This window comes from Ilyonectria robusta, assembly GCF_021365365.1.
Source record: "Ilyonectria robusta strain PMI_751 chromosome Unknown BGZ61scaffold_1, whole genome shotgun sequence".
Classification (NCBI taxonomy): Eukaryota; Fungi; Ascomycota; class Sordariomycetes; order Hypocreales; family Nectriaceae; genus Ilyonectria; species Ilyonectria robusta.
This window is the reverse complement of record NW_025764435.1, coordinates 2,581,984-2,605,765: the sequence shown is the minus strand read 5'-3', so window position 1 is coordinate 2,605,765 and position 23,782 is coordinate 2,581,984. Positions and strand designations below refer to the sequence as shown.

The following is a 23,782-nucleotide window of genomic DNA, read 5'->3' as shown; positions in this document are numbered from 1 at the left end:
GCCATTCAAGTGCCTAATCTACTCTACCCGGTCATCCCCAAACAACCGCCGACAAGGGCATATCATCCAATCTCCACCCCTCTTGTCCTATGTCCAGAGAAACCAACGTCCCTCTCCCTCTCCCTCCCCCTCCCCGCGAACCCCGACTCAACCATGGGCCATTGTTACTGGCTAGGGAGCCAGGGCTCGCTTGTGCCAAGTACCAAATGCTGTTCATGCTATCATTAAAAAACGCTGCGCCCTGTCCCTTTACTGAATAATAGATCCTTCCATGGGGCCGTGGTGCAAATCAGTTTGCCACGTACCCCAGTCGAAGCCTGTGCGCTCGCGTCTGGACCTAGCCGACGACAGCTTGTAGCCGAAGCAGGGATGACTGGATCTTTCGCGAGCGCAAATATGAAATGTGCTGTACATAATATCCATATACAATCGTCATGACATGGTCTGGAAAACGACCAATGCCTACTGTGGTGTGTTGAGAGCCTCTGTTGGACTGTTCTATTTGGATGCGCTCTCCTTGTGATGGGGCTTCCAAAACTGCATCATACGGCTCAGTCGCTTTGTCCGGCTGTTCTTGGACTTCTTGGAATTGGGCTCATTGTCCAATGTGACTTCCATCGAGAGCTTGCTGCGCTCTCCGTGTGAGCTGCTGATGAGCCGGCTGAGGCTGGCGAGACTTGATCGTCGCCGTCCGAAGGCTGTGGATGAAACCGAGACTGGTCGCAGCTCTCGCATCGTGGGTTGGGACATGCGCTGACCCGGGATGAACATGCTGTCTCGAGTCATGGTCGAATTGCTTGACGTCAGCGAGGGGATGTCATAGTCCATGGAGATTCGGACCTCGGGTCCAGGCTCCCCCATCAGAAGCAAAGACTGAAAGTTGTTCTCATCCGTGATCGACGACGGTGCTGTAGAGATGCGCTGTACTTCCACTGACATGGGTGACCTGGGCGATGGGAATGACGACGAGTGACTGATTGCGTATGGACTGTTGGGAACATTGGCCGGGGTAGGGAGATGGATGGGGCCAATGTCCACTGGAGCAAGGTCTGTGTTGCCTGATAATCTCCGCAGTGAGGGCGTGGCAGACTCTGAGGCGTCGCCCCGATCCAAGAACATGTTTGCAGTTCGGAAGATTACACTTGGCATCTCCTCAACAATGATGCTGTCGTGCAGTGAAGACTTTGATCGTTCTGCTCGGACGGAGCCCACTGCCGACTGTTCCTTGTCGCTGAGGCTCGAATTGGTTCGCCTCATGCTCTGGGCAGAGCTGTGAGTCGACATTCTGTCCTGGACGTCAAGCATGGGGTCTTTTGTAAAGACTGCCGGGGGTGTGACGTCGCTGTCCGACTCTGTATCGTCGTCAGACTCTAGCCGGGCGGCCCTCGACTTGGAATTTCCATGTTCATCCTCCTCGTCTTCCTCAAACACGTCAGCCATTGTAGAGCTGCTGTTAAAGCGATGAATGCCCGCCCTGCCAGGATCGAAAGGAGGTAGGTCTGGAGCAGATTCCGCGCGCCGATGGTAATGCATGCCGGGGCCACTGAACCCCTTCATGCCCTGGGCGCTGTGAAGTCGTCGTTTGCCAAGGTTGCCGGCCGCCCGCTGTGCAGCCTCCCACTCAGGGTTCAGAGGGAGGGGAGTATTGAACGGACCGAGCGCTGCATCCAAATCAATCATGGGGTATGAGGATTCTTCCTCCCAACGCTTCCTAGAAGATTTATCCTCTGGCAAGTCAGGGGACTCCGTCACAGTGACTGTTGGCATTGTCGATTCGAGTAATTCCGGGTCTTCCATCAGGATGTTATCCTCCTCATTGGGCGAGACGGTCGATCCGGGAGGAGTAGGAGGGCGAACCTCGTCGGATTTTGACCTTTTGCTGTGACCCTTAGGCTTCTTGGGCAAAATTGAACCCGCCCAGCCCTTGACCTTCTTGTTCTTCTTCTTCTTGTTTTTCTTACCGCTCTTCTTTTGCTTGGCAGGAGCTGCAAGAGGCATCTCACTCACTGAGTCAGATCCATGATCGGATGATGGGGCTTTCGCGACAGAATCTGAGGAACTAGAACTGCGAGGGCGTGCTCTGGTAGGAGACGAGCTGGCACTTGAGGGATCACGGGCGAAGAACGACCAGCGTTTGGGCGTCTTGGTAGGGCTGGCTTCAGGCTGCTCTACTTGGCAGGCTTCCGCCAGGTGGATGAGCGTGGGGATAGAGTTTCGGCGCCTCGGAGATGAGTTCATCGCTGAGAGATCCTGTGTACGCTCGAGAATTGCACCGGCAGTGCTGGGCCTTGAATCGGTGGGGTCGCGAGTTGAGGTTCGAGACAGAGGCACGCCGTCGACAAGGGCAGGACTGCTTCGGCCGCTGGGTGACGCAGCAGATACAATGGAGGAAATGCTGCCAGATAGGGAGTGTCCTGGGCGAACGGTCACAGTGCTTGAAGTCTCGTTGGAGACCAGAGACAAAGGTCTGGGGATGAATTCCAGGGTATCGGAGAACCCAACCCGCGCCTTGTTACTGGGCTTGTTTTGCTTCGGGCTGCTTTCGGGCGAGGACCGCTCGATGGGCTTTGGCGAGTGTTCAGGCTCCTCTGGTTTTGATTCAGGCGCCGGTGCCGCAGGTGGTAGGGGATCGAGGCATGAAGCCATTACGGCGGCGCCTGATTGCCCAAAGGTGGTGGGGCTCGTTGGCGCACTGCTGCCACGGCCAAGAGAGTTATCGAAGACTGGTGCTTGAAGAATGGGCAAGTCGTTGGTGGAAATGGCGCCCGAGATTCCTCTGCGGTGGCCCCTTCGCGGTGGTTGCAAGGTTGGCGTGTTGAACCCGCTTTCCGACTTGGTAGGACTGGTACTCATGACGGCGATTGAATTACCTTCTCGAAGGCGACCACCAACAAATTCACTTCCGCCTCGTCGGTGGCCGTGACCGGCCGGTCGATTGACAGAGGGGAGATTACGAGGAGAGGAAGGCGAGAGAGGCGGGCTCAGGAGAAAGGACGCCTGGGGATCGGCTGGAAGCGAAGCGCCGGGATTGAAACTGAACGTCGAGGGATCAGCTGGAAGTGAAGCACCAGGATTGAAGCTGAAGGCCGGCAAAGTTGATCTGTAAGCCCCATCATCCTCACCAGACAGGTCGAACGACTTGTTTGGAGACTCGATGGCTGACATTGGGCGCCTGGTCGTAGTTCGGGCAAATGTTATCGGAACCGAGGGGGATGCAGGTTGGGCCGGAAAGACGAATGGTGGGTTCGGGGGAGGAACATCACCACGAGGCGAGTGTTGAGATCCAAGAGAGGAGGCGTCGAAAGAGCCCATCGAGGTAGCTAGGTGATCCGGGTCGTTGTCGAAGTCCATAACTGCGGAGGCCCGTCTGAAGGGCTCTGGACCACAAGCGGTTGCCATCTTTTCCCCGGCCGCGCAGCGGCAACAGAAGCGATGGGCAACTAAGCGATTCGTGTGATCATAGGAGGAGCGAGACGCGTGTTCGGACCGGTTCAATGGGGATCGCTCGATTGTTTCGCTTTGTTGACCGAGTGGGCGAAGTGAGGCGGGAGGAGGCGAATGTTGAAGAGGCCTGGATCGGACTCTGAGGTGCGAAGAGAAGCGATCAGTCTGCTGTTTTATCGGTTGGCGAAAGCACGAGGAAGCAAATGACACGAGCTGATTTGGGCGGCGGACGGTAAGGACAGCGAAAAAAGAGCGTGCGACAGAGGGAGGAAGACGGACCAGATGGAAATAGCAACGAGGCTGCGGGATGAAAACCGCTGGCGAAGGACAGGACGAGTCTAGCTGGGTAGGATTAAACTGAAGAAAAGGAGTGGACGGCCAAGACCAGCGCAACTCTATGAGAGGAGAGCAACTGGAATCGCACCAAGGTAGTTATGGCGCTCGCGTGGAGGCGGCGATGGGGGGATGGAGATGGGAGAAGAAGGGAAGTCTTGGAGGAGTGAGGAAGAGACGGAGACGGGAGACGAGACGGGGAGGGGGGAGGCGGTTTCGAGATGGAGAGATGGAGGGAAAAGACAAAATGGGGCCTAGGCCGGGGTTTGGTGGGTTCGGGGGGGTGTGGTTCAGCCACCTAGCGCCCATCTGCGAGCGAAAGAGCCCTGGCGCCAGGGCGGTCGCGGCGCTCCACTCCACTGTGGGCGAGGTAGGTACCTGAGAACACGCACCAGGCGGTCCCATGTACGAAGTAGCGCGTGAGGGAATGCCCAGTGCGAAGTACATACGAACCTCCAAACTTGGATCCTGGGTCTTGGGTCTTTGGTCTTGTGTCTTTCCTGGGTGTGGACTTGGGTTTGAGGCTTGGGTTCGTACCGAGAGACACCACCTCAACCCACAACGGCACACGGTTGCGCTCCGTCTACGCCTGTCGCACCCAGAGACCCAGAGAACCAGAGACCATCAACTTACCCCCCCGACCCGCCCTCTATAACGCCAGAGTCAGCGACCCGACTGCACATACACGGGACAGCGGCCGTCCGTCTAAGCCGTTTAGAGGCCCTCCCTGTGCCCTGGCCGCCGTCCATCCCTCCATCCCTCCATCCCTCCATCCCTCATCCGCCCATCCCGTGCCGCACCGTAGCACTCCCATCCCAAAGGAGAGCCCAGTCGGGCAACTCTAACACGCCGCCCACGGAGTCCGGCCCTCCTGGGAAGCCATTAGAGACTAGGGGCCCGGCGAGGGATGAGAGGGTCGGAGGGATGGTGGATGAGGGATGAGAGGGATGCAGGACAGCCCACACCCCCTGTCAGACAGGCTCCCAGTTCAGTAAGGTACCATTACCCCGTCCATCCCATCCTGTCCAATCCCTCCATCCCATCTTCCAATCCCTCCAATCCCGCCAACCCATCTGATCCCTCGCGTCCAGACGGGCCACGGGCCATCTGGTTGAATCGGCACTGTGCCTGTTCCTGTGCCTTGTGCCTGTGTCCGTACCTGTTGCCGTCACTTCCTCCCTCGTCTCTCGAGGTAAAATGATTGTTGTTGCTTCCTCCGCCCGCCCGTCCCATCCCATCTCCGTCTTCATCAGGCTGCTCCGTCCTCCTACATGTACACCCTATATAGAATCCCCCTTCCTACATCCCCACTGTCATCGATCGATTGATTAATTTCTTGAGTGGTTGCTTCGATTGATTGGGCCACTGTCTAGGTAATAAAGGCTTTTGCCAGTACTGTATGGAGCAGCGCAAGGTTGTTCGCGAAAGTCCAACACTGGTCGAAGCTGGCCACCGCACATTCCCGTCGGCCTGTTGCCTGACGCAAGTGACGAGGATCCATCCATTAGAGGAATACCTGTAGCGATCAAGCGCTCCCCCACCATCCCATCCGTCCTTGGTAGGGACGGACGATCCGTGGTGCCCTGTCGGTGGTTGATGGTGGCCGCCATGGACGCCCTGGCCGCTGGCGCCGGCGGCCATCCCAGGCCTCTTAGTCGACCTCTGGATCCTCCCAGGCTCGTACAAACCTACCTTGTACACGCACAAATATGCTCACAACAACCGCGAAAGCCACAACCACCACAACAACCAGATGGATGGATCGATCCAACAACTTCCCACCCTCGCCGCGTACACACTGTGTTGGGCCCAGCACCTGGGCGCACCCCCTGCCCCCTTAGCCTGCGTCTCCCCGAGCACTGGCTGCCCCTCGGGCGTTGCGATTTGCCCGCTGTTTCTTTTGGGCCGCTCACCAAGCCTGCACCCGCCTGCACCCTGGCCCTTGTCGCCCTCAGCGGCCGTGTACCTGCACCTGAGAGGCACTTGTGCATGCATGCACCGGCGGACGGACGAACGAGCAAGCCTGCAAGCGAGCCCGCCAAGTCGTCAATTCAGCGCCGCCACCGGGGCAACGACTCCGTTTGGCTTTGTGAAGATGCGGTCGGTCAGCGGGGGAGGCGAATGAGACAGTGGAGAGCCACGGATGCGGCGGGCGGCGGGCGGCACGATGTCGTGCTTCACGGTTGCTGCGACTCAGTTGCCTTATACACGCATGTTGGTGCATCCATGCACCGTTATTCTTTGTTCTAGGCTCGCAGATGCGTACGCCAAGCTGCCCAGTACAGTGAACTACTGTACATTGTGCGTGCATAGGGACCGTTGCAGCAATGCCAACTTCACGCGGCCGTCCACCAGTCATACACCGGCATTCACCCTCGCCCTCGCTCAGCGACAGAAGCAATCATTGCATGCTCGGTCTTGGCCACTCGCCTGCAACCCCAACATCATGACTCGGAGATGCAATCGCAGATCCAATGAAAAGTAACTCTCCGTCAGCCGTCATTAACGTTACGGGGAACCCGTTGTGCACGCTATTGTGGAAAGTATACCATTGTCCAGCCCAGTCCAGTCCCGAGGCCATCTATCACATCACTCGGCGATTCTATTTGCTGGAGCTAGTCGTCACGGTCGCATCAGCTTGCTTGATCTAGGGCCGGGACTTCCAGGCAGCCCACAAGCCCACTAGTCCACCAGCCCACCACCCCTTCGGCTCGACACACACACACCGCGAGACATTGGCTTGCGCGATTGACTCGGGCACCCTGTCCCATTGCAGACCACAATGCGCCACAAGAGTCAACCAGGGCGGCCACGATAACTCTGGATTCCGCAAAGTGCTTTTTCCTCCTTGCTTCTTCCTCCTTGCTTCGATCCACCAGATCTGTCTGGGATGAGCTGGCCTCGGTTTTGCGTCCCACATCCGACGGTCCAGCTCAACGTGTTCATACGGCCACCTGAGAGATTACGAGGGCCACGCTGAGAACACGACCGGCCGCCTGACAGCCCGAACAGAGGCCTTCCGCATTACGTACCGTACCGAGAATAACGCCTCCCTAGCTCCAGCTCCGTCCGGCAAGCCATCGAGTGAACCAAATCGGCTCATGCGCCTCGGCTCCCAAAATAATACCATTAGTTCGTCAATGGTGCCTGCTATCTATCCGCACCTATTCCGTCTAGTGTTATAGACGCGGTATCTGCATACTTCCATGTCACTGTCCTCTTTGGCGCCTCGACTGAACTGGGACCCTGGTGCCGTTCCTGGTCGTTCCCCCGCTGCCCCTGTAGGGGGAATTGACGATGATGCAGCCGATGACGGGTGCAATCGCGGCTTGGTTTTCTTAATCTGGGCCTGCAGACCAATCTGTTCCGGGTTGGGAAGCGGATGGACACTCTCAGGCATGGCTAACGGTTTCCTAGACATGATTGGCGCCTCAACGCCCGTCTCGCAGCCCCGGTTGACAGATCTCTCATCCAAAATGGCATGTTTCATTCAAAAGCTGCGCTACTAGTGTGCCGACACCGAGTCACCAGCGACAATGGGACGGTGACGGGGTCGCAGCGCCTCTCCCGCCCGCTGCCCACTGCGCGGATGCTTCACTGGGCCCGTCGGGCTTTTGGTCGTTGGTCTCACCGTGTCTGGGGTCGGTTGACAGCAGTGGATGATCAGATCTGACGCCCGAAAACAGCCGCGAATGGTGGTACAGACGGCTGCTGGCCTCTTGGCGCGTCGGCATTGTCCCAATTCAGTTTGAAGGAGATGCATCCTGACCGTTGAGCCTGCTAGACAGGCCAGGTACCACACTCAACAGCCATTTGATGGGCGCCCTGACAGACGTTGTCGTGACAATTAGGGTCTTCATTAGCGTCCAACTGCACAACAATCCTCGTGCTCGTCCTCGCTCTCGTGCTCGTGATGGGGCATTGTCCCTGGCTTCCATGGGCCATCTCCACCTGCCAAGCCTCTTCAGGGATCCTCCCTCATTGCGGGCCCCAGTTCGTTGTCTCGCTTGACTCCACCGTGAGCAGGGTAATTTCATCATGTCCGAATTATTATGATGAAAGGGCTGAAATCTCACATCGGGCCTCTTCAAGAGCCCGCCAGCTTGTCACTTTCTTTAGCCTCCGCGAATTGCCTCTTGCAGATGCATCTCCAAACCGGCGCTATCCTTACATGTGCTTCTTGCATGGCATAGCCAATTTCGCCGCACATGAGCCACTCATAAGTGCCGCCGACTTCTCGGGATGCATTTATTTATATCGCCCTGTGATAAGCCAATTTGCCCAGCTAATTACAACTAATTCATAACACTCAATACAGTTCTTGTTCGCCGCCCGGGGAGTACAGTTCGGATACCGGAGCCTAAAATATCGTGGAAGGATCATGGTGGTTGAAGTCAATGGTCACTTGGTCCAAACCGAGATTCTCCATTGATCCCTGATGGCCAAAATATGCTCAGGGGCACTGAATTTGATCAATACGATGCCAAGTACCTACCTGCCCAGGATGGGCGAATCTTCTGCAGGGGCGGCGGCTCCACCAACCCCGGTCTGTCTTTTTGCTTCTCTGGCCATGTTTCCCGTAATAACCACAGCATGCGCGCGGAGGCCGTACTGTACGGAGCTAGATACGTCAGTACGCACATCGTAATTCATACGTTACGGTCGCGTTCCTTGACGCCGGTACGCGCGTTGGTAATACGAGGCAATACCCCTGGGACAGACGTCATTAACTAGCATTCTTAAAAAGACACCCGAAGTCCTGGGAGCGTGGGAGGCCGTCCGGCCTTGGCTGGCAGGACAGAGCTGAATTTGGTCGTCCTATCCAATAACAAACAATTCCCCGGGTATGAGGCTCTAAATCCCTTGATCCCTTTGTGCCAATCTTTGGCCCTGCCTTCACGGGAAGTCATGCATTGGAGGTAGGTGTTCATCCCATGGTGCCGCTCATGCTAAGATGGACATTCATAATATACCAGAATGGAGACCAATAGGGCAAATATCTTCACCTCGAATTGCCTCTGCATGCGAACGGCGAAGTTCAACATCGTGAAACGAAGCGTTACGCGACTTGACAAGCCCCCTGATCGGCAACCTCTTTCGCCAACTTGTGTGGGGTGAGGACCCTGAATTGCAGCCACACTTTGTGTGGGGTGCGAGGATCTTAGCCACAGTCGCGATTGCTACACCGCCTTGGAGGAATCCCCGCTGTAACTTTTCAAACGGCAGAAAATTTGGATATCGAAATCGGGTGGCGGGCAGCTCATTGAACCGTCTTGGAACTACACCTTGGAATCTAAGCGGCCATTACAGAACCAACAATGTCCGCCGAAGCAAGCACCGCCCCGACCACTGCGCCGCAAGTTGCGAAGCCTCTGGGCATGCGCAAGAACGGTACCGACTCTCCCAAAGCTCAAGAATTCTTGTCCGAACTAACCGTGCGCATTCAGGCAAGCAATGGCACATGCCGAAGAAGGCATTCCGGCCGACTGCTGGACTCAAGTCCTATGAGAAGAGGACCCAGGAGCGCGCCCTAATTGCGCAGATGAAGGCTAAGGAGAAAGAGATGAAGGAGGAGAAGGAGGAGGCGCGAAAGGTAAGCACGGGACACCACTTGGGCCATGATCCCACAGTCTCCTAACCACCATGACAGCAAAGGATCCAGGCCCTGAAGGACAAGCGAGCGAGAAAGGAGGAGAGAGAGAGATATGAGAAGATGGCGGAGACGATGCACAAGAAGCGGGTTGAACGCCTGAAGCGCAAGGAGAAGCGCAACAAGCTGATCAACTCCTGATCTGCTTCAGTCTGCCAAACCAACCAGGAATTTCGACAACGTTACGAGATATGATGCGGCAACACCTCACCTCATGCGGGCGGGTGGTCTGGCGACCAGGGCACATGCGCGGCGCCGAGACGAGTCGAGACAGGAGCTGAATGTCAACGGGCAGGTGACGATGGTCATTCAAGACAGAGTGACAGCCTCACACTGTGATTTTTCCGGACGGATCAACTATCGGTGGGCTCGAAGTTGGTCAAGTCTGATTGTTTTGAGTCAAAGGCGTTTGATGGACGTTACGGCGCTGGAAAGTGAAAGTCGAAAGCGAAAGCGAAAGTTGATAGATGGTCGAGGAGGATCTAGATGAGTGCCCCCAGTTTAATAGCGAATACGCGTGGGGTAATTCCCGAGTCTCTCTGAAGCCCTGTAACCTCGCGACTCACGTACGATGTATTCCCGACCGTCGGACGTTATAACCAGTATCCGAACTTGCTCGACGTCTATGTAGTAGAATTGTCCCGAGAATCCAAGAGACGGCCCGGCTGTGACATGTGAACCCGGCTGGGTCAGTCGCGCGAGTGCCCCACTCTCCCGGGCTCGGCCATTCGGTGACTCGGCTGATGCAACACGCTGAGCTGCCCCCTTGCGTCACACAGCCTGTGAATACAGGGACGAGCAAGCACCAACAACCAACCACCAGGTTCCAAGGCCAGCGCAGCTGCAGCGCATGGGGTTGCTCATCGACGAATCGGGACCATCGCACAACGGACCATCTCAGGCCACTGACCATGGCATTCAGCCCACGGCACTCGATCGACGAGGTTCGGCGGTCCAAGTCAGGCAACCGCCACCAGCTCAAGCGCTCCATCACCGAGCTCGCGTCGCCCGTGAAGCTCTCCCGCCAGCAGCGCAAGGACCGAGACCGCCACAATGACGACAGGCCCCCGCACGCCGTATCCGCAAACCCGTTACTCTGGAGCCGAACATCTGTCGACATGCCTCGCTCCGAGGGCGTAACGCCCATCATCAGCCCCGACCAGAGCCGTCGACCCAGCATCATGCTGCAACGAGAGGAGGAGAACCGGACGTCGAACCCCTTGCCGCCGCCGCCGGAACCCAAGGTCAACAAGGAGGAGAGGCTTCGGGAAGAGCGAGAGAAGACGTCCTCTCAGGTCGAGTAAGCCGTTCCCCGACTTGTTCCATCACCGCAGGATCAAGCCTTGCTAATCGTCTCATGTTCTCAGAGGCCTGAAGAACTCCCTGCTAGACCTCAGCACCTTTTCGACAACTGCGTCCCGCCGACTGGATGATACCTACTACGCCGTCTTGGAGAAGATGAGCTCCCTACAACACACCGTTGCCGCCCTGAAGGACATGGCTGAGACATCACGCAACATCCACAACGACTTTGACAAGGACTCAAAGGAGATTGAGTGCGATATCACATTGCAGATCGCCTCGATGGGGCAGTTTGAAGAGCAGGAAGCAAGCATCGAGTCCCTCCAGACCCGGATCCAGGACGGCCGGGCAAAAATCCGGTCGCTAAGTGACCGTGTCGAGGTTGTCCGCCAGCGCGTCGAGGGTTGGGAACGACTCGACAAGGTGTCGCAGGAAAAGACCCGCCGGCGGCTCAAGGCCATCACGATCTGCATGTCTGTTGTGACCTTGGCCATGATACTCATCTACGTCTTTGGTGTCCAATATGCTCCCCCGAGCACAGCTTTTATGCAAACGGAAACACGCATGGCCGAGTCTATCATCGAGTCTCGCAAGGAAGCAGGTCATACGGAGGTTCCGGTTGAGAGACATGAGGATGCCGACGGAACCTATCTACGGAAGAGGCCTGTCGATGGGGGCGAGAGGCTGCGGGTCTTCGATGAGCTATGATATCTTTTCCCCATTTGCCGCATGTTACGCTGGTGCTCTCGTCCAAATTGGATGACATAGTCGATGATACCCAAAAGGCATCCATACCCAAATAAATCAAGTCGCCAATTACCTAAGAAACGGGACTTTCCCGTCCGCCCAGCCAAGATATGGGCTTTCAAGGCAAACAACAAAGGCCCTTACTATTTTGCCGCCTTACGCAATGTCTCCATACAACATGCTCGCCGAGCCGCTACCACCGTCGGCGCGCCCGACCGACCAACGTGGGGCCCATGCCCGTGACACCGAGCCGCGGCTCTGACATCCCGTACGCGGTCTTCTCCGGCGTCGGTTACGTAGCTAGAAAGCCCAATTGGTGCGGGATGACAGGAGACGGCTGTATATTTGGGTTTTCCGGCGTACGTACAAGGCTGATACTTCGTACTTTCCCTTGGGGAACCGTGTGTTACGTGTTTCGCACAAGCCACAGCGTCTGAGCCCCCGTGCCAGCCCAGCGGTAATCTGCCGGCAGGTACGGAGGGCTCTTTTAAAAGTCTTGTCCAAGCGCTAGTAATATTATATCTATTTATCCCTGTCGGTTACCTGAGATATATAAAGCTGTTATAGTCTCGTTAAATAGCTGCTATAACTTAATCAGGATATAGCAGTTGCTATATACTGTAATTTACTATCTTTTAGAGCCTATAGAAATCAGAAAGTATTTAGTATATTTATTATCTAATCTAATAATTAGGACTTACTTCTTATAGATAAGACTTTTAAAAGGGCCCTCCGTACTCCATACTATGGATGAATGCCGAGTGAAATTAAACGCAAATGTGGGAAATCCCGATGCTGTGGGGATGGGCTCGGCCTAGATACTGATGTTGTGGAGTAGCGTGGCTGCTAGTTTGCTGGACATTTGGTTGCTTTTGCTTTATATTGGACAAATCGACGCGGCAGCCAGAATTGTGCGCTAGCAGTCCGAGTTTGACGACGATCACACAAGCCGTCGTCCAGACAACGAATATGCTAGCCAAGATCTCATTGTTCATTTAGGTATGGGAGACCGGAACACGCCGTTGACCCGGTCCAGAGGGTTGGGAACTGTCAGGACGCCTTAGTTTGTGGAGGGTGTGGCGGCATGCGGACATGTCTTGTGTCGAGGCCCACGAGGCTTCTGGGTCCTGACTCTAACTTGTGCGGACGGCCACTTGCAGTCACATTTTAATACTGGAGCCGAATGTAACAGCGCATTGCGAGAGATGGTCGAACCTATGCTTCAGGTTTCTTACACTAGAGGGTTGATAGGCTCTGGTTCAAGACAGCCAAGGGATGAGCTGGCAGATACGAGTTTCCACCACAACCTTACATCAGCCCTCGCAAGGGATACCCAAATCTAGATCTACAAATGTCTAACTTAAGTATGGTCCCTCGTTACGCATTTGAGGAGAGTTTCTGGGTAGCGGCTTAGGACGTGGCGTGTTTTGTAATATAGTCCACTGTTTCGAGCCAAATATGGACGCCCGACGTTGTGGACTTACACAGCGGGTAGGCGAGTGAGTTTTTGGCGTCCTCCACCACGGCCATATTTCCCCTTAATGCAGACCCTTGCGACTCCGTATCCTGGGTATCGATACGCGGAAAGAACAGTCGGACCTTTTGCTTCGCGGCGTCTGGATTACTTCGCCAACGGTGCGCTATCGTCCTGTCGACGCTGCCAAGGCGCACTTGCGTGTGCAACAATGGTGCCAGTCTGAAGATGCGTGGGGATCAATGCGAAGGCACACTCGCGACTTGTATGATTGGAACCCTGTCTACAGGGTTGGTAACCGCCACTCCCACCAAGCTGAACAAGTGGATGCCATCGAGGCTGACAGCCAACTCATATCCGAAGGCATTTCGAATTAGCCATGTCAGTGCCGTCGCTTCCGTCGCTTGCGTTGCTTGCGTTGCTTGCGCCGGGTGGCATGACACGCGCGGGAGCGCGGGAGAAGGAGGCGACGATGCGGAAAATGCGAAAATGACGACGGGATACTGCGGCGAAGAAATCTTGGAATGCATCCCAAATCTCAAATCTGCATTTCGCCATGCCGCCCTACGGCAATGTGATCCCGAGCAAACAGGGCTGTGGGAGTCTGGGCGGGTGGCTTGGGACTTGGCAGCACACGTCATGCCCCTCACTTTAGCGCTCTCCACGCGCCAGCGCTCAGACGGACTCATGACTACATAAGACGGAGCGCAGAGGGCAGCCAGCCAGACGCCAAACGCCGTAGACGAAATTGCCGTATCCCGAGATTCCAGCGACCTGCGCGCTTTGCGACCGACGGCCTTTTACGACGAGGTGCAGAGTGGCTGCTGAGATCCTGCGTGCTTGTGTGGAGCTTCTGTCGGCCTGACGTAGTTGCTGACGGAACCTTTACGGCCTGGCGAACTGTAGAACAGCGCTAGGAGACGCCCCCTCCTCCACTGAAGCGCTGCCCCGCCAAGTCGACTCAGCACCAACGCTGCGACCAACGACCCCCAACGCAGACCTTCGAGTCGTCGAGCCGTGGCTGGGGATACATCTTTAACAACCCCCAACAAAGAGATTGACGCTCCGGTCGATATCCAGCTCTCGCCTGGCCGATACCCTCGATCCCCCTCGTCCTCCTCGCCCTGACACCCCGAGCGAGATCCTCCTTCTCGCAAACTATGGCTGCTGATTCGGGAGAAAAGCCCGCGGACGCCGGCGCCGCTGTCCCAGCTTCCACCGTCGATCTACCTATCCGCACCGCCAAAAAGGAAGACACTGTGCCGCCGCCGGGCCAGACCCTCACCGGCAAGCAAGAGCACTGTAAGTCGTGTCGCCTCAAACCCCCGGATTGGTACGATGGACGCTGATGGTTGGGCGACTCCAGATCTCAAGAGAGAGCTCATCTCCGAGCAGGTCAAGTGGGAGATCAGCGAGCTCAACTCCACCACCGCTCTCCAGCGATTTGGCGCGCCCTTCCGATCCGACCATGGCGAGGTCTCTCCGCAAGAGTCAGAACTGCCTCTCCTGCGATACATTTTCGTTCATCATGTCCGCGACTTTCCCTTCCTGGACAAGGCGCGCGAGAAGGAGTTCTGGCAGGATAAGCTTCAGGTGGTGAGTGGTGGATCCCTCTGTGCTCTTCGTGTGTTACCGTGTTGACCAGCAAAACTGCAGTTCTTGGAGTCGTTTGCGGGGAAGCAAATCTCGTCCTCCGAGGACCGCCTCGAGGAGACGAAGCGTCGCAAGTTGGCAATCAAGGCCAAGAAGCTTGTCGAGCTTATGATGGTCTCCGGAATTGGAACTTCTTCCGGCTTCGAGGAGCGCATCAGGTTCTCGGAGATTGAAATCGTCGACAGCAATGCCATCGAGACCGGAGTAATGCACACCCTGCCCGAGGGTAACTACATCAATGGGTGGGACGTCAATGTTGCTGGTGTTCGTGTCACCAACATCAAGCATACCATCAGGCACCACAAGCATGCAGAGTTCCTCCTGCGTGTGAAGAAGAGAGGAGAGCTCGAGTACTTTGTTGGCCGGAGATACAGCGACTTTGCCCGGCTTCTCAAGAGGTTGCGAACCGAACTGCCGGGACGGATTTTGCCAGAAATCCCCAAGAAGAACAAGAGCAACACGACGACAACATTCATCCCCTCGTTTAGCAATGGAAACGACTCGGATGCATCATCCATCTCATCAGTCTCGACTCGATTCACAAGCCGAGCGCTTGGAGTTGACGGGTCATCCTCTATGTTGAGTCCCGGAGGTATGGTTCCTGGTTTCACTATTTCAGCGCAGTGCATGCTAACATGAGTCAAGGTCATCGCAGAGCTGGCTCTTCTGCCTCTGTGCGGTCAAGGGGTCTCGCGTCACCAAAGGGTCTCGCGTCCCCTCGGGCCTCCGAAGATAGATTAAGCCCGATGGGGGCATCAACGCCAGACAAGCCGGAGGTATGTGTGGACCAGACTCTCTGCTGTAACCTGCTAACTAGTACCCAGGCCATCGTTCTCTGGCGTGAAAACCAGCGAATTTCCCTTCGGGCCTTCCTGCGCTCCCTTCTGCACAACTCACAGGTTGCCAACACGGTGGCCGTGCAAGAGTTTCTAAGTGGCAACCCTATCACTCCAACTGATGAAGATGTGGAGGACATTATTCGAAGAAAGATGATCGACGAGAAGCGGATGGAAGAACAGAAGCAATTCTATGAGATTGCCAGGAGACGAGCCGCCGAGCTTGACGAGTACATGGAGCAGTGAGTACACCCATTTTTTGGTCCTTGATGGGATTAACTGACATGTTTAGGTTCCGGCGAGATATTGTCGAGAGCAATGGACTCACCAAGCTGTTCCAGGAGATCAAGGAGAAGGAGACAATCCCGGACCTCAGCATCCAGTATCGGAAATTTGCCGAATGGCTTCGAATTGAGATTGCCGCCGTCATCTATCATCTCTTCCTCGCCGAGGACAACTCCCCCGAACTCTTCGCCCAGGCACGGCGCATCCACTCTCTCATCCCTTACACGGTAATCAAGAACGTGATTCGAATCGCCAATCCTGCAGCTGTCATGTCTGGTGTCCTTGACATCTTCCTCGCTCAGCCTTTTGGAACTCGATCTCTCATGCAGCGCATCTTCTCTCTCACCCTCAACGACGGCATCAAGAGTTTCCAACGATCGATTGAAGCCCTGAGCGCCAAGATTGCAGACCCAGTCTTTACCGATAAGCTGCAAAAGTACACGAAGGCTGAGGAGTACATCAAGATCGGGCTTCGTGAGGAGGCGGAGGCTGAGAATGTGGATTTGATTGTGGTGATCCTGAGGTCGGACTTGATCGAAGGCGAGCTCACCGGGGAGCAAATCCAGAGGCTGTTCAATGCCTACGTCGCCTTCAACAACGCAGTGGAGAACGTTGACGAAGAGCTGCGACAGGGGGCTCAGTTGTTTTCGTACCTGAAGCAACTCCTGAAGCTATGTACCCGTCAGCGTGACAAGCAGATGATGCTTGAGTTGATCGAGGAGCCCGTTACGCTACAGCTCTTCCGGGATCTGTTCACCATCTTCTATGAGCCGCTTGTGCGAGTTTACAAGTCGGCAAACGTCTACAACAGTGTCACCGACTTTGCAGTGTTTATGGATGATATGATCCAGGTATGTTGTGTATCACGCCATGACAAAGATTCAAGTGACTAATGGAGTTCTTTAGGTTGTCGACAAGTGTAGGGAACAAGATGCCTCGGCAGATCCCAACCAAACGGTGCAGGCATTCATTGATTTGTGTCAACGACACGAGCACAACTTTTACAAGTTTGTACACGAGGTGCACACGCACGACAACGGTCTTTTTACTCAACTCATGGGATGGACCGAGGGTATCTTGGAGTTTCTGCGAAAGGGTCCCAAGAACGGAACGCTTAATGTCAACGCGCTATTCGAGGGCGGCGCCAGTTCGGGATCGATTAACAAGGAGAAGGCAATCGCAGAGATTAATTCTCTTATCGCATGGCAGGAGGCGCGAAAGAAGTGGCACAACGACAAGACGCGACAGAAGATGGCTGCCGAGGGACACGCGGGAAGTGACCTGGTACCAACGGGTCTGACCTTCAAGTCGGGCGACTTTGGACTAGATGAGGAGGACCTGGAAGACATGGCATATGATGATGGATCAGAGTCTGAGCGAGAGGCGGAAGAAGAGGATGAATTGGACCCGATTGAGGCGGAGAGGAGGCGGAGAGAGAAGAGGCAGGATCGACTACGGCGAAGTGCCGGAGAGCCAGCGAAGCCTGAGATCAGCGAGGTGCATAAGCTGAAGGACAATTTCTTGGTCATGTTGCGGGACGTGCTGGCTGATTAGGGGCAAGAGGGGAAATGATATCCTTGGTTGCGAGGCTGGTTGCTCCTGTTTCTGTACAGGCGATGGACAGGAGGCAACGTTTACATACACATGGGTAGTATTACTACTATAGAGGTCGAGAGGCAGAGATGCCGGGTGCGCTTTTATAATTATTATTGCTCTCCAACAACGGCAAGGATGGTCATTGTGCTGTACGTATGTGGTGTAGTGTGATGTGATGTGGTGTGGTGGTGAGGAGCAAAAAGCATTTAACATGGCTGCAAATTCTCGACATCTTTAATTGTATACGGAGGGCTCTTTCAAAAGTCTTATCCAAACGCTAGTAATATTATATCTATTTATCCCTATCGGTTACCTAAGATATATAAAGCTATCACAGTCTCGTTAAACAGCTGCTATAACTTCAGGAGTAGTATACTGCTAATTAGGATATAGCAGTTGCTATATACTATAGCCTACTATCTTTTAGGGCCTATAGAAATTAGAAAGTACTTAGTATACTTATTATCTAACCTAATAATTAGGACTTACTTCTTATAGATAAGACTTTTGAAATGGCCCTCCGTACGAGCAATTGGTATTATTACTTACATATTAGTACGTACATAAGTTAGGTAGTATTCCAGGTTTAATCAGGCCACGCCGGAGGTGGTTTCCCTTGGAACTCGGCTTTGTGTCCGTGTGGACCCGACGAAAAAAAGCCTAGCACCGAGAACGCAGCGCGGAGGAGTGTGTAATTATCGGAAAGAGGGCGGCGGAAACTGAGGCGAGAGCGACCTGGGGACGGGCGGAGGGGATGTGCGAATTGCGGGGAGTGGAGCCGGTGGATGAAAGGCGTTCCGGTTCGGCACGTGATGGAGCTTGGGAAAGTCTCGCCGTCATGGATTGAGGTTTGTCCCGAGGCGAAAAGACCCGGCAAGGGGAATAGACTTGGATGTGAGGAGCGCGGATATCGGATATGGAAAGGGAATAGAGCGATATTCGAGACTAGAGAGGCTGGCGGCGACTCTTGTTGGATTTGCCATGGCCGGCCAGAGCAGAGCGAGAGGCAGAGGAAAAAGAAAGACGCACCTCGGCCGGCATTCAATGTCCCGGGTCGCAGCGTTCCAGTGCTCCAGTGGCCCTGTGGGAAGCTATGGGGAGCCTATGGCAGCCTGTGGGAGTTATTAGTGGGAGCCAGTGTGAGCCAGTGTGAGGGTCTCTAAGGTCTCCGAACTACTAATAAGCGCAAGGTGATTGGCCGGATCAACCGAGGAGCCGAAGAAATCCGTCCCGGCCAGAGCCTCGCAGTGCATGCGCCCAAAAATCGTCACAAATTCGTCCATTGGCCAGGCGAACCAAACACTCTCTCCCCCCCCAAACCCAACCCAAGTTCCTCCCAAGTCGAGTCGTCGTGCCCCCTTCGATTCTACCTCGGATGCAGCTTGGCGATACTGACTCGAGTTGATGATGGCTTCTTCTATGGCATTGAGGCGGTTCGCCGCTGGCCCTTCAGTACGTGCTCTCCCTGCGTTCCCTCTCGTGCGCCACTCACGAACCGGCCCGGTCGCCGCCCTTCCCCGATCACCACCAGCTTCATGGCTTTTGTGCCCGTTCCGTGCTGACCCTTGATCACCAGTTCTCCCAGGCCTCAAGACTCTCTGCCAGGACTTCTGCCAGGACTTTCTCTACCACCAGAGCCGCCGGTAAGCCCGTCTCCCTGTCCTGTGCGCCGCAATTGCCGTCAATGCTGACCCTCTCCGTCTTCCAGCCCGCGTCATCGCGAACGGTCCTCTGCGGGCCAAGGAGGCCTCGCCCTTCGTGAGCACCAAGTACGCCGTTATCGTATGTCGACTCCTGCCCTCCCCCATTCGACCCAGCATGCGGCTGAAGAACACACCCAATTGACCCTCTCTTCTACAGGACCACGAGTACGATGCCCTCGTTGTTGGAGCCGGTGGCTCCGGTCTTCGAGCTGCCTTCGGTCTTGCTGAGGCTGGCTTCAACACTGCCTGCATTTCCAAGCTGTTCCCGACTCGAAGCCACACCGTGGCTGCCCAGGGCGGCATCAACGCCGCCCTCGGCAACATGCACGAGGATGATTGGCGATGGCACATGTATGACACCGTCAAGGGTTCCGACTGGCTGGGTGACCAGGACGCCATCCACTACATGACCCGTGAGGCTCCTGCTTCCATTGTCGAGCTTGAGAACTACGGCTGCCCCTTCTCCCGAACCGAGGACGGCAAGATGTGAGTTAATGGCCCTCGGAAACGCATCTCCGAAATCCAGTTGCTAATTAGTTTCGTCCTACAGTTACCAGCGAGCTTTCGGTGGTCAGTCGCAAAAGTTCGGCAAGGGAGGCCAGGCCTACCGATGCTGCGCTGCCGCCGACCGAACTGGTCACGCCCTTCTCCACACTCTCTACGGCCAGTCTCTCCGCCACAACACCAACTACTTCATCGAGTACTTCGCCCTCGAGCTGATCATGCAGGATGGCGAGTGCCGCGGTGTCCTCGCCTACAACCAGGAGGACGGCACTCTGCACCGATTCCTGGCCAACCACACCGTCCTGGCCACCGGCGGTTACGGACGAGCCTACTTCAGCTGCACCTCCGCCCACACCTGTACCGGTGACGGTATGGCCATGGTCGCCCGTGCCGGTCTCCCCAACCAGGATCTCGAGTTCGTTCAGTTCCACCCCAGTGGTATCTACGGCTCTGGCTGCCTGATCACCGAGGGTGCTCGTGGTGAGGGTGGTTACCTCCTGAACTCCGAGGGTGAGCGCTTCATGGAGCGTTACGCCCCCACCGCCAAGGATCTTGCCTCTCGTGACGTCGTCTCCCGATCCATGACCATGGAGATCCGTGACGGCCGTGGTGTCGGTCCTGAGAAGGATCACATCTACCTCCAGCTGAGCCATCTTCCCGCCGAGATCCTCGCTGAGCGTCTTCCCGGTATCTCTGAGACTGCCGGTATTTTCGCTGGTGTCGATGTCCGCAAGCAGCCCATCCCCGTCCTGCCCACCGTCCACTACAACATGGGCGGTATCCCTACCCGATACACCGGTGAAGTCCTCACTGTCGACGATGCCGGCAACGACCACGTTGTCCCTGGCCTGTACGCTTGCGGTGAGGCTGCTTGCGTGTCTGTCCACGGTGCTAACCGTCTGGGTGCCAACTCTCTGCTGGATCTTGTTGTCTTCGGTCGTGCCGTCTCGCACACCATCCGTGACAACTTCACCCCTGGCGAGAAGCTGAAGCCCACCGCTGCCGACGCCGCTGCCGACCACATCGAGGTCCTCGACAAGGTTCGAACCGCCGACGGCCCCAAGAGCACTGCTGAGATTCGCCTGGCCATGCAGAAGGCCATGCAGACCGAGGTCAGCGTGTTCCGAACCCAGGAGAGCTTGGACGAGGGTGTCCGCAAGATGACGGAGATCGACCAGATGTACAGCCAGGTCGGCATGAAGGACCGCAGCATGATCTGGAACTCCGACCTCGTTGAGACCCTGGAGCTCCGCAACCTCCTGACTTGCGCGTAAGTTTCTCTATTTTTGTACAACTCTTTGATTTTGCAATTGAAACTAACACAATCATCAGTATCCAAACCGCCACCTCCGCCGCCAACCGAAAGGAGTCTCGTGGTGCCCACGCCCGCGAGGATTTCCCCGACCGAGATGACGAGAACTGGATGAAGCACACCCTTTCCTTCCAGCGAGATCCCCACGGCCCTGTCGAGCTCAAGTACCGCAAGGTCATCTCCACCACCTTGGACGAGAACGAGTGCAAGCCCGTGCCGCCCTTCAAGCGTGTATACTAAGCGTAGGTCTGGACGACGGGGGAGTTTTATAGATTGTTGGGACTTGGTATGATTATGCGCTTGGCAGCGGCTCTTTTGTGGCAAGATGTGCGATATATCCGTGGTTGATGAGGTCAAGGGGAAAGAGAGGCTGGAAGTCCTGGGGCCAAAACGGAAGCCCCAGCAGCAACATGTATTTGTCGGCCTTGTAGTTGAGAAAAAACAAAAGACGTTTATACCAAATTCTAGTTCCTGGCATGGTGATAGACCGTCTCGTCAACTTTTGAATGCTGGGTGTCATGCCACCAGCGGACAATTGAAGTAGACGAGCAGCAAAGCGATCACAGCAGAGCGATCACGGCGAGAACGGAACGGTTCGCAATCGACATCTTCAAAGCTGCTAAAAGGGGTATATCTATATTTATTATTCCATGTTTCATCATTACCGTGGTCCAGCCATTGTTGTCCATTATCGTCACCGTTCACATATCTCTAATCAATATTACATTCCCACAGACTCCATTCATATCCAAACAAGCTCTCTGTCTCACTCTGGATTCAGTTATCCTCATACATCTTCATCAGATTGGCCTTGATGTTGGTCACCTGGCTCCGGTGCATCTTCTCTCGATTCTCCAGCGCCGCGATGCGTTCCTGCATCGAGGCAATCTTGTCGTCGCGGGTCTTGAGGCTAGCTCTCGCGGAGTCACGTCCCAAGGCGATGCCCTTGGCCCGACGGGCAGCGGTGGCCAAGGTGCTCCGTACGGAGCGGAGCACGTCGGGGCTGACATTTTGGTCACGAAGCAGGGCCATGACCTCATCCGTCACATCATATCCATCATTTGGAGGGCTGCTCGGGGGTGGTGCAACAGAGCGGGCAGGCGTAGTTGCAGGAGTGTCTCGACCCAGCGTGGCTTCCGTGGCTGGTGAGACGAGACTGACGTCCTCAAAGGTGACCTGCTTCTGGCGCTTGCTCTCGGAGGTCGGTGCCGGGAAGAGAGTGCGGGCGACGGACGGAGTGGGGAGGCCGGCGATGATATCGGTGGAGCGTGTGTTGGAGGGAGTGGCATATGCCCGTTGTTGAGCTTGCAGCTTTTCTGCGCTTTTATCGGCCATCTCGACCATTTGCCTTTCCTCATCCGACTCTAGGTCACTGAACTCATCGTCTTCGAAGGCATCCCGCTTCCTCTTGGACGAAGGGGGGCATGGCGTCTGCATACCGGCGGCTTCCGGAGCTCCGGCGTCGTCCGGAGCCAAGTCCTCGTCGGAATCGCTGACGTCAGGAATGCTAGGGTCGGCCTGAAGTCCTCCTCCGGGCGTACGCTGATAGCCGTAGGCCGTCAAGGGCTGCTGGGTCAAGGACGGTGTCTTGGGCTGCGGCGGCTGAGCAGCGTTCTTGGAGGGTGTGAGGCCGGTTTCACGGGCTTTGGCGGCATCCCACCACAGAAAGAGATTGCAGTCGAAGCACTTGTAAAAGAACTTGCCCTTGTTGGGGCCATTCTTCTTTGTTTCAAGAAGGGTGAGCTCCTTACGGGGTTCACAATTGCCTAGCCCAGGTGAGTTAGTAGTGAGATGGGCAAGTTGTGCACAATCGAGTACATGTATGAAGCGCAAACATGCAAGACAGAGAAATGAGAACGGGTTGAAAGGGATAAAGAGGTTAAAGAGGTTAAAGGGTTTAAAAGAGGAGACATACACCACCACACGCCGTCGCTGTAACGGCCCTTGTTTGGGCGTTTTCTTTCAGACCTGGGAGTCTCAGGTTCCTCCTGCTGCGGTTGCCGTGGACGACGGTATTTCCGATGAGGCGCAGTGGACATGGCCAACGATGAAGGAAGGTACCGAGGTCAAAATGAGGGAGGGTTTGGATACAATGATGAATATAATGGCGATTAAGCTGCCGACAAGTCTGGCGCAATCGACAAGTGTGGAGTTGTGAGGTTGGATGAAGGGGGAGGGGCGGGAGCTGCCGCAAGCGGTACAAAGGCGAATGATGCAGTATAGAAATGTGCGGGGGCGGGATGAAAACGTGACGAAATGCACGAGGCTGGGGGCGAGATAGCCGCTGTGGCTGAAGCTGTAACATCGCCAACACTCATCGCTTGTTGGTTCTGCATCTATCGCGGGGAACCATTGTTCACACACAATTCATTGTGTATGTATTGATTTAGATGGTTGTTTGTTCCAGTTAATTCGCAGCGGGTAACGCGTTCTCAACCAGAGTGCATACCATCCAGGCTAGATCCCACCAACCAGGACTCCGCTCTAACTCCGCCGCTGCGGACCGACCCTCCATGGTCAATTCTTAGCACGATTTCTCGCCCAAGCAAATCAGTCGCCTCTCGGAGGTGGCAGTTGGGTTGGTATAAACCAATCAGCCTATTTCTCGTAAATAGGGAAGCGTGCGGAAATGCAGGGCCCATGGCCACCACTGAAGTGAGTCTGGAGCAGATGGGATTGCGTGTCATCACTTGGGGCTGATGTTTTGCACCTTGACACGCCGACGGACGGGTCGGTTGGTAAGATCAGAGTGCTTACTCTACTGTCCGGCTTCAGCTCGATAGCTGGTTGGGAATTACTTCATAAAGATTGGATCCCATGTGCTGTCGAAATGGCAATAGCTGGTCCAGGCATTTGCTTTTCATCCGACCACCTAGATAGGAGATAGGGTACCGCGGGGAAGAATATTGGAAGTAACCAAGTCACCTGTGTGAAACATATTTG

The 23,782-nt window shown here is 55.5% G+C and overlaps 6 protein-coding genes across 6 annotated transcripts; 4 read left to right on the top strand and 2 right to left on the bottom strand.

The window, feature by feature from the left end:
• Window positions 1–498: 498 nt before the first annotated feature.
• Window positions 499–3,399, bottom strand: BGZ61DRAFT_338272 (uncharacterized protein; the record flags this gene model as incomplete). The annotated part of the gene is made up of 2 exons (XM_046239114.1): window positions 499–753; window positions 841–3,399. The coding sequence occupies 2 exons, from the start codon at window positions 3,397–3,399 to the stop codon at window positions 499–501; spliced, it is 2,814 nt and encodes a 937-aa protein (XP_046112357.1).
• Window positions 3,400–5,385: 1,986 nt separating this feature from the next.
• On the top strand, window positions 5,386–6,027 carry BGZ61DRAFT_470987 (uncharacterized protein; the record flags this gene model as incomplete). The annotated part of the gene is made up of 1 exon (XM_046248158.1): window positions 5,386–6,027. The coding sequence occupies one exon, from the start codon at window positions 5,386–5,388 to the stop codon at window positions 6,025–6,027; it is 642 nt and encodes a 213-aa protein (XP_046112356.1).
• A 3,068-nt stretch (window positions 6,028–9,095) lies between these two features.
• BGZ61DRAFT_525672 (uncharacterized protein) lies at window positions 9,096–9,568 on the top strand (the record flags this gene model as incomplete). The annotated part of the gene is made up of 3 exons (XM_046252815.1): window positions 9,096–9,168; window positions 9,225–9,370; window positions 9,428–9,568. 3 exons carry the CDS (start codon window positions 9,096–9,098, stop codon window positions 9,566–9,568), a joined length of 360 nt encoding a protein of 119 aa, XP_046112355.1.
• Window positions 9,569–10,338: 770 nt separating this feature from the next.
• On the top strand, window positions 10,339–11,437 carry BGZ61DRAFT_525671 (uncharacterized protein; the record flags this gene model as incomplete). Its single annotated transcript, XM_046252814.1, has 2 exons — window positions 10,339–10,727; window positions 10,795–11,437. The coding sequence occupies 2 exons, from the start codon at window positions 10,339–10,341 to the stop codon at window positions 11,435–11,437; spliced, it is 1,032 nt and encodes a 343-aa protein (XP_046112354.1).
• Window positions 11,438–14,110: 2,673 nt separating this feature from the next.
• Window positions 14,111–21,079, top strand: BGZ61DRAFT_338352 (uncharacterized protein; the record flags this gene model as incomplete). Its single annotated transcript, XM_046239122.1, has 13 exons — window positions 14,111–14,252; window positions 14,317–14,546; window positions 14,607–15,207; window positions 15,228–15,315; window positions 15,421–15,681; window positions 15,732–16,575; window positions 16,631–17,263; window positions 18,270–18,459; window positions 18,485–18,649; window positions 18,969–19,102; window positions 19,181–19,509; window positions 19,574–20,797; window positions 20,860–21,079. The coding sequence occupies 13 exons, from the start codon at window positions 14,111–14,113 to the stop codon at window positions 21,077–21,079; spliced, it is 5,061 nt and encodes a 1,686-aa protein (XP_046112353.1).
• A 537-nt stretch (window positions 21,080–21,616) lies between these two features.
• On the bottom strand, window positions 21,617–22,878 carry BGZ61DRAFT_525668 (uncharacterized protein; the record flags this gene model as incomplete). The annotated part of the gene is made up of 2 exons (XM_046252813.1): window positions 21,617–22,605; window positions 22,755–22,878. 2 exons carry the CDS (start codon window positions 22,876–22,878, stop codon window positions 21,617–21,619), a joined length of 1,113 nt encoding a protein of 370 aa, XP_046112352.1.
• Window positions 22,879–23,782: the final 904 nt, after the last annotated feature.